The 14225-nt window shown below is 39.1% G+C and overlaps 1 protein-coding gene across 1 annotated transcript in view; it reads right to left on the reverse strand.

Moving 5' to 3' along the window:
- The window catches only part of ATXN2 (ataxin 2), a 108365-nt gene that overhangs the window by 66059 nt on the left and 28081 nt on the right, over positions 1-14225 (reverse strand). The window contains exons 3-7 of the mRNA XM_011936608.1: positions 10981-11105; positions 6654-6745; positions 5360-5557; positions 3758-3936; positions 1697-1906 (exon numbers count right to left, since the gene is read on the reverse strand). Coding sequence (XP_011791998.1) covers positions 1697-1906; positions 3758-3936; positions 5360-5557; positions 6654-6745; positions 10981-11105 — 804 coding nt within the window. The remainder of the gene's footprint in view (positions 1-1696; positions 1907-3757; positions 3937-5359; positions 5558-6653; positions 6746-10980; positions 11106-14225) is intronic.

Below are 14225 nucleotides of genomic sequence, written 5' to 3' on the forward strand. Positions count from 1 at the left end.
TGATCCGCCCGTCTCGGCCTCCCAAAGTGCTGGGATTACAGGCTTGAGCCACCGCGCCCGGCCTATTATTATTTTTTAAGACAGAGTCTCTCTCTGTCGCCCAGACTGGAGTGCAATGGTGCGATCTCAACTCACTGCAACCTCTGCCTCCCAGGTTCAAGTGATTCTCCTGCCTCAGCCTCCCAAGTAGCTGGGTATTTTTAGTAGAGACGAAGTTTCACCACGTTGGCCAGGCGTGTCTCAAACTCCTGACCTCAAGTGATCTGCCTGCCTCAGCCTCCCAAAATGCTGAGATTACAGGCGTGAGCTACCATGCCTGGCTCCCAACAGGAATTTAAACAAGAACATGATCTTTAGAAGAACGCTAATGTTATGCACTATAATTTTCAAATGGAAATATTCAACATCTCTGAATGACGCAGAAGGTATATTTCTATGTGAATAGTTAGAGTCTATCAGCAGTCCTTATATCTTAATGTAATAAAGATGTTCACAGTCATTAATGACCATGTCTTATTTAGTATATTCTCATTAAATAAACATCACTTATTCAAATAATGGACTGCAAGAAAAACATCAACAGAACTTTGCATTCAGTGACCACTATTAAGGCCCTTTTGAGCAAAGAAGTCACCTTGAAATCAGTGGAACTTGCTCTTCAAGGTTAGATGCTTCAAGGTCACATGACCTGCCTGCTTAGATGGTAACAATTTATTTAAAAGTAGCCAATATAGTTTTCTCCAGGGAAGCAGGAGAAACACATTTTGTGCAGAAAACTTTATTAGTCCCAACATAATCAATATTAACTAATTTTAATGAACAAATCAGATTAAAATTTTAACACAAATATTCAGAACTAATATCAAAAGGACATTATGATTCAGAAAACAGGTTTTTAATATATATATGGATGGCATTAAAATTAGAATGTTACCTTTCTACAACATATCCATGTATTCAATATGTGGCAATGATGGATTAAGCACCAAATACTGAATAAGAATTACAAGATTTTATTCTTATTTTTGATGAGGAAAAAAATAGCTAAATATTCAAATTCATGTCATTCTTATCAATAATTTTATCTCAGATCAAGGACTTCTCCCAGATTAAAGCAGCCTTTCACTATGTAAGATTGCAAAGCTAACTTTAAAAAAATTACTCAGTTAAATTTAGAATTCTTCTGGCATTCTAAAAATCAAACTACTTTAAAAGAAGGGCAGACACACAAAGGCAGCTATATGGGCTGTTGCTCTCAAAAAGGACCCAGAAAACACCATTCCTGCTTATGGCCAATAGGAAGGTTCACTAGGACCTTGACCAAAGAGCTGTAAAATGAACCAAAGTTCAAGACTGGTTGAAGAAAGTTCATTTGTTTAACTCCTGTATACAGTGCAAATAAGGAGGGGGAAGGCTGTGGGGCAGACCTTTCTGGGGCTGTAAAGAAGCATAATTATCAGGCAGAGATAAACCCCCTTTTTAACAACAATTCAGGAGAGTTTATAGCTTCACACAACATTTATCAAATTTCTCTCTAATGAACAAAAGGTTAATAGAAATAGTTTTAATAAACTAAAGTTAAAACACAGAAATTATAGGTTATTAAATAATGAAGAGGAAACTATTTTGTAATTATAAACTCACATAGGAGTTAAACAAAGACAAACAAAAACATGAACAAATTGTGGTATTGTACCTTCTGAAGACATGCGTTTAGGCATAGTAGAGACAGGAGCTGGAGAACCATGAGCAGAGGGGTGAGACGGGGGTCTGGATGGCCGCGAGGGGGGCCTGGAGGGCGGCCGTGTAGGGGTGGCTGCCCGAGGTGGAAGAGAGTTGGGACCTGACTGGTAGCGAGAAGGTGGGCGAGAGGAAGGAGATGGGCAAGGCGATGGCCAGGGAACACCTGACAGAACAAATGATATGAAGGAAAGTATAAAAACTAAAGAAAAAAATGAGGGAAAAAAGTAAACAGAAAAAAAAGTAAAATGACAAAAATGATTTTTTGTACATTTTAACCCTTTGAGGACAGTCATTTGATTTGTGATAAGTTTTAGCATAACTTAACAGACATAAATTCACATTTTACTTTAACCTCCTTAAGATTAAGTCTGTTTAAATGAATACACGTTCCCAAAGGGTTAATTAGGATCTACACACACTATTAAAGAAGACAGTTAAGACTTTGCCTATTAATCCTGCTTCTATAACTGTTTCTCAGTAATCAGTTGTTTAAAGGAATATAACATACACTAGATAATTTCACATAATAAATCACAGTAATTCCTACTCAGGAATAAGATTATTTACTGTATTAGTTTTAACTCTGAGGCATAATGAAAATAAGCAGTAGCTATTATATCCAATTAGAAATGCTGGTTCCTTACAATTATCTATGATTTTCATCAGGTTTACACTTGAACCTAAAATTCAGTTTGAAATCTCATTAAGCAAGTCCCATTTAAGTAGAAATAAAACATTACTCTTCTACAGTCACGGGAGTATCAAATGATAATATTCATTGCTCTTTCAAAAAAAAAAGTCTTGACCTCATTAAACTAGAAAAAGGGAGACCTTCTAAATAATTTACACAGTTATCTAAGCGACTGCTTAATAAATACTGCAACTACAAAGCAGTCATCACCAAATAAATTTATATTGATGGATATGACTAGGTAAAGATACACGTAGTATTTAACATTACATATCACTTACCTTAATCTTATCAAACAGTCCAGGTCTCCTCTCCATAGGGTTCCACACACTTGAGTATCATACATTTTTCAGCCCCCTTCAGGTTTTTTAGCTTTAAAATTCTGTTTATAAACAACTAAAATCTTTCCTCAGTGAGCAAAGAAATTTCACCCCCAATATTAAGTACTTAAAATACTCAAGAGTGTCCATTTGGAGAGGAATTCTGGAGAAAAGACTCAATGAAAACAAATGAAATTGGAAACTGAGTGTTCTCTATTTTCATCTTTCTAACTTTCCAAATTTAAATGGCTAAAATTGAATGACCACTCTTTTCCCAAAGTTAGTAACATACTATTGCTATTACTATTCCCATACCATCCACAGAACTGTTGTTCAGTATCCCTGATTTATGGAAAAGATGCATAACCTACAAGACATATTCAACCTAGATTTAGAGGTAGAGTAAAAAATGTCTTCCTACTAATGATTCAGGTTTCTTTTACTTAAGCTGCTAAACTGTAACATCCACCCTTAGACTAAGGGTTGTTTTTGTTGTTTTTTAAGCACATTTCTTTAACTACTTTCTTCACATGACTCTTGATCATGTCTTGTATTATAAGCTACCTCAGATCCTTTCTTGAAGCATAATATAGAAACAAATAATGAGAATTAATCTATATTAACTACAGTGTTGCACATAGGTTAGAATTTTCCATATAAACTATGTCTAAATAATTTTATCATCCAGTGTTTTTAAAATTGAGAACCTACCCAAAGTTTCCAATTTCTTTATATGTGGAGTGTTTTTGGCCAAGTGATTGTCTTGGGTTAAATGCAGCACTTTATCATGAGTATTTCATCATGCTAAATAATGTATATGCCAATGACGTACACAATGTTTTACTAATTTGATATCCACAAAAGCCAATTTTAAGTAATGCTGAAGTGAAAAACTACTCCCCAAATCATTAAAGTGCACATTCTTATCAGTTATGCAAACTATTTTAAGTATTTAGAAAACTATTTTATCAATGATATTGACAAGTCTGGTCAAAATACTTGCCTCCATTAACTACTCTTTGGTCAGAACCAGAATTCGGGTTGAAATCTGAAGTGTGAGAAGTGGATCTTGATGGCATGGAGCCCGGTCCAGGCTGGCCCATACGCGGTGAATTCTGTCTCCCACTTCCCCAGGATATGACTTCTCTATTTCTTTGTCCAGGAGGAATATATTTATTTTCCCTGAAAATGAGAGATCCTCTAAATCATTTTATTCCAAAAGGTACCAAGTCAATGACATCTTGACAGAAGGGAATGCTTGTTACAAAAGGGTTCTACACTAAACCAAACTGCCTCACTCCAGATGCCCTGTTCTTCCATCTTACCCTGAGTTCTAACCTCTAGCCTGTCCCTTCGCTTAGATTCTGCTCCTAAGCACAAAGTTTAACAGATGTGTGCTCATTCTCATCCGACTTGACCTCTCTGTGGCTGATTCTATCAATCTTGGTCTATCTTCAACATTTTTTGTCCTTCACTTTCTGTTTTATTTTCTCTGAGATACCTTCTTTCACTGGCTGTTCTTTGGTTTTCCATGGCTCCAATATCGGCAATGCTGATGAAACCTCAAACTGAACCACCAGTCTCACAGTGTCAACATTTATCAGTGGACATGTCAATTCAAATCACTAGACTCTAAGCTGACTGTCTTGAAGAGAATATGCATCTCTTAGTTTATCAGATAGGTAGCAGGTATTTCTCAACACATGTTTATGAATAAATGAAAGACCCACAAGCCTCACAAATACAATTAGCTGCCACAAATGGAGTCATAGTTTTTCCCCTCAGACTTGCTCCATGTTTCCTCTCTCTCTCACCAGTACATCCATTAAGTCACTTAGTTATCAAATAAACCTCAGGTTCATCCCTGAACTAGGTGGTTACCAAATTCTCACAGCTGAACTATTTCAATGCACTAACTGTTTTCTGTATCTCAGCCAGTCCTCAATGCCCCAGGGTTTATCCACTTCATCTCCTTCCAACAGGGTGCTCTTTAGCATGACATGCCAAGTCCTTCAATGACCTCAGTTCCTACAATCAACTGCCACTGCTGCACCCGACACAGATCCTGTGTTCCAGACACACGCAACAACCAGCCCTTTCCTGAGCTGGCCAAATTTTCTCACACAGCCATGCTTGTACATGGCTTTTCGTCAGGTGAGAAATTCTTCTCCCAACTCCTCTCTGAATGTCAAAGACCCTATTATCTTATCACAAAATGTCACCTCCTCAGTGAGGTTTTCTCTGACTCTACAGGTTATGCTAGCTCCTCCTCATTCTGTATGTTCCTAGTACTTTGAACATGCCTTTAACCAAGCAAATCATATTGTACTGCTGTGATTGTGACACGTATCCCCTACCAGATCACTATTTTAACAAGCTCTTCAAGACCTTGGATTGCTCACCATGATATACCACAGAGCTTACTCTCAAAAGCATATTTTCCAAGATTGCCATAACTTTCTCTCTAACAGATCTTAAACCAATTCTACTTGCATTCTCTACCTAAGCTATATTAAAGGAAGAGGAAATATAGTAACAATACACCGTCTCACACAGACCTTGAGTTGTGTATCCAAAATACTGCATCATGATTTCCTTTAAATACCTAGTGTTTATGCTGTGCCCCTCACGTTCACTGGAATTTCTCTGAACTGCTGTGTATTTTTCTTCCTCACTCCTATCATCATTTTCCAGGGCCACTCGAGCTTTGTACTGGGCACTTGACTCAATTTCTTCTGCTAACTGGTTTGCCCTTGCTTCCCGTTTTAAAAATTCTTCTGAGTTATCTCTTTCTAAGGGCACCCTGAAACATGAGGAAAAGAAAAGCAAAATGAGTACTTTAAAGCCACAGTTTATATATCTGTCCTAATCAACTACTAAGAAAGTTTAGAGTTTAGAATACTGGTTAAAAAAAACAAACAAACAAAACAAAACACTAAAACTAAAAGTTATAGTGATCTGTTTATTTATAAATCAAAATTCTAACTTTTTTTCTGTAACTTTTTCTCCAGAGGAACATATTTCAAAAACTGGTTCAACTGTTCACCATAATCTCTACCGTTGCAAATTTTGTGTTTTTTAACAACTTAGAAGACAAAACCAGCCAGGCACAGTGGCTCACACCTGCAATCCCAGCACTTTGGGAGGCCAAGGCGGGTGGATCATGAGGTCAAGAGATCAAGACCATCCTGGATAACATGGTGAAACCCCGTCTCTACTAAAAATACAGAAATTGGCTGGGCATGGTGGCGCGCGCCTGTAGTCCCATCTACTCGGGAGGCTGAGGCAGGACAATCGCTTGAACCCGGGATGCAGAGGTTGCAGTGAGCTGAGATTGTGCCACTGCACTCCAGCCTGGCAACAGAGCGAGATTCCGTCTCAAAAGAAAAAAAAAGCCGGGCGTGGTGGCTCAAGCCTGTAATCCCAGCACTTTGGGAGGCCGAGACGGGTGGATCACGAGGTCAGGAGATCGAGACCATCCTGAGCTACACGGTGAAACCCCGTCTCTACTAAAAAATACAAAAACTAGCCGGGCGAGATGGCGGGCGCCTGTAGTCCCAGCTACTCGGGAGGCTGAGGCAGGAGAATGGTGTAAACCCGGGAGGCGGAGCTTGCAGTGAGCCGAGATAGCGCCACTGCACTCCAGCCTGGGCAACAGAGCTAGACTCCGTCTCCAAAAAAAAAACCAAAATTTGTTCAGAGCGTAAAAATAAGGTATAGGCAAACTACATTTATTCCCTTTTTTTTAATGGAAATTTATCACACATGGTAATAAGAGAAAAATTATTTCACAGAATTGTTTAACTTAAAAACTAACAGAAACATTTATTCATCATAAATTAAGTTGATGAAAATCAAAGACAAATGCACTAAAATAAAAACAAACTTTTTAAACTTACGTATATGAAGATAAACTGCTATCATATGTAGACACTACACCATAATTTTCTTCATTATATCGAAACATATCATTGGGATCCCATCCATTAGACTAGAAGAAAATGAAGATTGTTTTTCAAAATGACAGAGTATTTGTTCCCTTTCATTCAGTTATAACCAACATCTATATTAACAATATCTAACAAGCTACTTGAGCAAAATTAGCAAATTAGAAAATAGGAAAAAATTTCCTTAAGAATGCTTTAGAAAAATACTTATCAGCCCTTCCAGTTGATAAATAACTATACAACACAATTATTTGAGCAGTTATTTTTAAAGTTTAGAACATTTTAATTACTTCATAAAATAGCCTTCAGATCAGGGAAAGCCACCTTTCAGTAGAGACATCTGCGTTTACCTGTAACCTTCTTGAGATCACTGGTCCTCAGATCTGTGAAGGACAGGAGGTACATATTTTACCTCTTTTAAACAAGGGATTCCACATGGAACAAGGGGTGCTTTTTAATAGCCAAAAATATTTCCAATATTTGGGAGAAAAAAGGGAGAAACCAACGCTTTCCCCCATGTTCAACGATTCCAAGGTGGGACCACGGTACTAGGTCCCTGGCAACCTCCCCTTCTTCCTGGGAATGCCCAAATGGGAAGGCAGCATGAAACAGTGAACAGGCAATCACTGGACAAAGTCACAAGAACTGGGCTTTAGAACTGGTTTTACCATTAATAGTTGTGAGACCTCAGAGGTGGCAACTCTGGATCTCAATACCCTAACCTATAACCTCAGCATAGGTAACTCCACAATTCTACGAGGAAACTATAGGAAATTATCATTCGCAAAAGGGAGGCTGCCTTCTTTTCCTGGTGGCGGGAAGCCGGGGACAAGCAAGTTTATTAAGAAAGTAAAGAAATAAAAGAATTCTACTCTGTAGGCACAGCAGCTGAGGCTGCATTCTTAAGAATCAACCAATCAAGCCACAGGCTGGAAGATTATTTACCAGTGAATATTAATGTCTGGAAAATCACTTCTCTAATGTTTCAACTCCTTTTTTAAAGTCTTACTGGTGAAAAGTATAAAGTTCAGTAAAGGTTGTAATCCATCCCAGAAGAACGAACACATCAACCAAGCAATGCTGATGGCAACCTCAATGCTAAGGCTTGCCTCAAAGTTCACCTATTAATCTTGGGTCCTCCTGTGCTACTCCAGGTAAGACTATAATATAAGTCTACCACCAACGCAATTCCTTTTGCCAAACACATGGGCAGGAAATTACAATTACTTATGGAGGCTTTAAAATTACTTAAGTAATGTATGCCCTACATAAAAAAAAAAGCACACAATACAGAAAGACATCCAGTAAAAAGTACATGTCTTCCAATCCCAGTGTGCGTAAATAACTACTACTAAGAGTTCTGGCCGGGCGCAGTGGCTCGCGCCTATAATCCCAGAACTTTCGGAGGCCGAGGAAGGCGGATCACGAGGTCAGGAGATCGAGACCATTCTGGCTAACATGGTGAAATCCCGTCTCTGCTAAAAATACAAAAAATTAGCCAGGCATGGTGGCGGGCACCTGTAGTCCCAGCTACTTGGGAGGCTGAGGCAGGAGAATGGCGTGAACCCAGGAGGCGGAGCTTGCAGTGAGCTGAGATCATGCCACTGCACTCCAGCCTGGGCTAAAGAGCGAGACTCTGTCTCAAAAGAAAAAACAAAAAAAGAGTTTCAGCGGGGCACAATGGCTCACGACTGTAATCCCAGCACTTTCGGAGGCCGACGTGGGCAGATCACCTGAGATTAGGAGTTCAGGACCAGCCTGGCCAACATAGTGAAACCCCGTCTCTACTAAAAATACAAAAATTAGCCAGACGTGGTGGCGGGAACTTGTAGTCCCAGCTACTCAGGAGGCTGAGGCAGGAGAATTGCTTGAACAAGGGAGGCGGAGGTTGCAGTGAGCTGAGATCATGCCATTGCACTCCAGCCTGGGCAACACAGCGAGACTCCGTCTCAAAAAGAGTTTATTGGGTGTAATTTCAGACATCTTCTATGCAGTAAGAATATGAACAGCTCTTTTTAAAAAAAAATTCATGGCCAGGAGAGGTGGCTAATGCCAGTAATCGCAGCACTCTGGGAAACCGAGACGGGCAGATCATGAGGTCAGGAGTTCAAGACCAGCCTGAACCAACATGGTGAACCAACATGGTGAAACCCCATCTCCACTAAAAACACAAAAATTAGCCCAGGCATCGTGACAGTTACTTAGGAGGCTGAGGCAGGAGGCTTGAACTCGGGAGGCAGAGGTTGCAGTGTGACAGAGCGAGAGACTGTCTCAAAAAAAAAAAAATCAAATAGGATCCCAGTGATCTGCAATGTGCTTTTTCTTTTAATAAATCTTAGATATCTTTCCATATTGGAACACCATTCTTTTTGGGAGATGTGTAGTGTTTCAAGTGAATGGTAACATCATAAATCTAACTCATAGTATACTGATAGACCCTTAGAATGTTTCCAATTTTTCACTATTAGAAATAATGCTATGGCCAGGCATGGTGGCTGACACCTATAATCTCAGCACTTTGGGAGGCCAAGGCAGGCAGATCACCTGAGGTCAGGAGTTCAAGACAAGCCTGGCCAACATATAGTGAAACCTCGTCTCTACTGAAAATACAAAAATTAGCTGGGTGTGGTGGCACACTACACCTGTAGTCCCAGCTACTTGGGAAGCTGAGGCAGGAAAATCACTTGAACCCAGGAGGCGGAGGTTACAGGGAGCCGAGATCGCACCACTGCACTCCAGCCTGGGTGACGGAGTGAGACTCCATCTCTCAAAACAACAACAACAAAAGAAATAATGCTGCAAAAAATAAATAAATAAATAAACAAATAAAATAAAATAAAATCCTGGTCGGGCATGATGGCTCACACCTGTAATCCCAGCACTTTGGGAGGCTGAGGTGGGTGGATTACCTGAGCCCAGGAGTTCCAGATCGCACTGGGCAACATGGTAAAACCCTGTCTCTGCAGGGGGAAAAAAAAAAAAAAATTCTCACATATAATTATTTGCATGTCTTATGGATATATGAGGACAAAAATAAATTACTAGAGGTAGAATTGCTGGAACAAAGTGTATGTGCATTTTAAATTTTGATGAGCATTGCCAGATTCTCTCCAGAAAGCCTCTATCAATTTATCCACCTCACCAATAGTGTAAAAGAAGTCTCTGTTTCCTCACATTTTTCATACAGGTGATGTGATGTACAGACTTGAGAACCATTATATTTGGTTATATATGATTCGTTAAAGTTTGAAAATTAATGACATGTTGCCTGTGTATGTCCAGTTTTATTACTAGACTTGAGGTCAAAGTAAGACATTCTAGGCTTCTTGTCTGAGGAAGAGCGTCATTATTAAGCTGATTAAGTTTGATGCCTTAAACATCAAACACAGATATGTTACAAATTCTCTTTCTACTCAATGGATGGTTCTTCATTCTACTCAAATTTTGCTACCATAACACTCATTTTTGGCAAAAGACTGCTTTGTATCTCTATGCTCTCTATCCTAAAGATAGAGTCTTTATTAAGCATTTGTTTTTATTTTTATTTCGTCGAGAAGGGGTCTCATTATGTCATTCAGGCTGGACTCCAAATCCTGGGCTCAAGTGATCCTCCTGCTTCAGCCTCCTAAGTAGCTGGGACTACAGGCATGTGCCAGCATACCCAGCTAAGCACTTCAAGTACAGATAATGCATTAAAGAGAGAAGCAAAACTAGTACGTAACAAGAGGCATTTTAGAAATAAAAGAGTTCTATGGAGAATAAGCCCAATTTAAGACCAAGAAATTTATGTAATGCTTTAATTCCAATGTAATCTAATTATTTATCTTAATAATGACAGCCTTTTCTTCAGACAAGAAGCTTAAAATGTCCTACTTCAACCTCATCTCTAGGTGAAGTCAACAATTAAGACACCACTTTCCTTAGGCTACCTTATTTGGCAGGGTGTTAAAGCAAAACACACCGGCATTTCCTATGATTTCTAATTTTAACTTAAGTTGCTTATTATTATTTAGTTTAATCACAAAGAAGTAATTCATGAGCATCCACAAGAACAGACAGTACTCCTGCTTAATCCCTACAAGTAAAATAACAAACATTTTTCTTTATATACTGCTTAGGAGAAAGTCTCTAGTTATACAACAAACTTGCTGCTCTAAATACACTCACTACAATAACAACAACAACAAAAACACACTTAAATTACAACCAAGTGATAGGATATCATATGCATACCACACTGACCACAGAGTCTAGCACTAATTACAAAGATCTTACTTACTACGTCATTTTCCAAAGCCTCAAGTTCCTCATTGGCTGTGAGTTCACCTGCATCCCAGGGCTCCAGGTCCTTCTCTTTGTGTTCGCCATTCACTTTAGCACTGATAGCAGAGTCAGTAAAAGCATCTGCAAAGAATGGTTTTGGTTTAAAGTTCATATAGTCAGGCAATCAGCTACACTCACACATATGAATCACCAACAAAGACATAAGTTAAAAAACAATTACGAAAAATGAATTTCACATAATTGTTTAACTTAGAATCTAACAGAAACATTTATTCAACATAATTTAGGTTGATGAAAACAAAAGACAAATGCACTGTAATAAAGGTAAACTTAAAATGTACATATGTGAAGATAAACTGCTATCTAAACTGATACGGAATATATAACATTCAGTAAGAGTATGCTTTCACATTTAATTTAGCAAATGGAATCACAGATGACTATCAGTAAAGGTATTTTCTTCTCATAATGCCACATGAAGGTTTTTTTTTTTTTTTTTGAGATGGAGTCTCATTCTGTTGCCCAGGCTGGCATGCAGTGGCACGATCTCAGCTCACTGCAACCTCCACCTCCTGGGTTCAAGCGATTCTCCTGCCTCGGCCTCCCGAGTAGCTGGACTATAGGTACATGCCACCACGCTCGGTTAATTTTTTGTATTTTTAGTAGATGTGGTTTCATGATGTTAGCCAGGCTGGTCTTGATCTCCTGACCTTGTGATACCCCCACCTCGGCTTCCCAAAATGCTGGGATTACAGGCATGAGCCACCGTTCCCAGTCCACATGAAGCATATTTTAATGTATTGAAATAATTCATTAAATTATATTACAGATAATTACTCTGTGTGTCTCAGAAGTGATCAAGAAAATTTCTGGCCAGATGCAGTGGCTCATGCCTGTAATCCCAGCACTGTGGGAGGCCGAGGCGGGTGGATCACGAGGTTAAGAGATCGAGACCATCCTGGCCAACATGGTGAAACCCCATCTCTACTAAAAATATAAAAATTAGCTGGGCGTGGTGGCGCACGCCTGTAGTCTCAGCTACTCAGGAGGCTGAGGCAGGAGAATTGCTTGAACCCGGGAGGTATAGGTTGCAGTGAGTGTAGATCACACCACTGCACTCCAGCCTGGCAACAGGCTGAGACCCCATCTCAAAAAAAAAAAAAAAGAAGAAGAAGACGAAGAAGAAAAGAAAAAAGACAATTTCTATCAATCCATCAGAAATAACTTTTTTTTTTTTTTTCTGTTTTCTTTTTTGAGATGGAATCTTGTTCTTTCACCCAGACTGGAGTCCAGCGGCACCATCTCAGCTCCCTGCAACCTCCACCTTCCAGGTTCAAGCAATTCTCCTGTCCCAGCCTCCCGAGTAGCTAAGATTACAGGCGCCCACCAACAAGCCAAGCTAATTTTTGTATTTTTAGCAGAGACAGGGTTTCACCATGTCAGCCGGGCTGTCTCGAACCCCTGACCTCAGGTGATCCACCCACCTCGGCCTCCCAAAGTGCTGGGATTACAGGCGTGAGCCACCATGCCTGACCTAAAATATCTCTTTTGTTTAATGGATGTACTAATTAGATATATCTTCAGAATACTTGCAGCCAAATATATGTGGATTTTGTTTTTAACTTTCCATATTCATGTCTATGTGCAGTGGTCAATATCCAAGCAAACTCTTGCCATTAATAAAGTAAAGCAATTCTAAGTAGTTTAACCCCTCCCAGAACCCACTTCTTCATATATAACCACCTGCTAAAAGTTCAGGCCCTACAGTATTACCTGTCTCAGAAAGTTCAGGTGGCAGGCATATCTGGACTTCCTATTAACACACTCTCACTTTGTGTCCTCTTCTCTTCTACTAATGTTACTGAAGAGTACTGATTTATGAAAGCAAATGTAGCATCCACATGTTTACCTGACCATACTGCTGTCTGGCAAAGGAAATTTTCTCTAGTTGGGAGTTAGACTCAGCTAAATAAAGGACCACTGGGCAATGACGGCATTAGGAAATGCTCTGTAGATATAGGTTTGCATTTAAATGACTGGACCCATAGGGTACCACCTACTACGAACTAAGAAGTAATACTGCTGCTGATCTGGCTCTGCTGAGGAATTAAGCTCTCTCGGTCACTGTTTCCTCCCAGTACTGCAAGTTGCCACTAGGAGGAGGAAGGGACGAATCAACAACTAAATACACAATACTCCTAACAAGAGGTTGTTCCAGAGGAATTTTTTATTTGGCAATGCTTCTATAACTGTCATTGTCTCCCCAATGGGCAAAGTGATGCCAAAATGAGAAATTTGAGCCAGCAAATGTAAGCATGGAACTTCAAGCCTAACTAATTCTAACCTCTTCTTATCCCAAACTAGGTGTGGGTAAGTATGAGTGTGTGTACCTGTACATCAGGAAATAAAAGCATCAATCCACCTCTGGGCTTAGCTGCCAGCTCCACCAGCAGCACTACTCCCACTGTTAGCAATTCTAAGAGCCAAGAGTGTGCTGAGGGAGTTCCCCAGAGTAGCAGGACTCAGATGGGGGTGGAATGAAGCATTCACTGGAAATGGCTAAATTTTGGAAAATCTCCGTAAGAGATTCCAAGAGACTAATGCTATCTTACCAACACCTCATCTTTGCTGAAAGCTACTGATGGCACTAAAAATCTGACCTTATTTGATACTAACCTGAATCAAGTCCTACTCTACATTATCTTAAAGTTATGTGGATTGTTGGCAAAAATTAATTTAGCCATGTGTATTTTCAAGAATGTAAAATGTTCCAAGAAAACATCAAATAATAACCTACCTTAAGATCCTGAAATTCCTTTAATTCTTACAACACTAGACAAAAAACTATACTACAGGAAAATTCCAAACCAGTCATATTATCTTCTGGAAGAAGCAACAGGACTGTTCCTTTTCATGTAAGATCCTGTCAATGTTTTAATCTTACTAGTTTTTGAAAAATACACATTTAAGTAAATAAAGCATTTACTTAGATAGAAGCTCAGCATCAAAGACAATACTCTTTTGATTCAAGAAATTAAAGCTCAAAGCAGTTAGAGATTTTTATAGAACCATATAAATGGATATTTTTTCTCACTACAGGATATGCATGTGTGTGAAAATACTTAGAAAATCTTGAGTCAAGCTGTCTTCAAATCAAAAGATCCCAAATTTACATACAAAGTAGCTTAAATATGTTTTTATGATATTATAATAAACGAATTTCTTTTTTTTTTTTTTTTT

Source organism: Colobus angolensis, unplaced genomic scaffold (assembly GCF_000951035.1).
Source record: "Colobus angolensis palliatus isolate OR3802 unplaced genomic scaffold, Cang.pa_1.0 Scaffold10, whole genome shotgun sequence".
In the NCBI taxonomy this organism is placed as follows: domain Eukaryota; kingdom Metazoa; phylum Chordata; class Mammalia; order Primates; family Cercopithecidae; genus Colobus; species Colobus angolensis.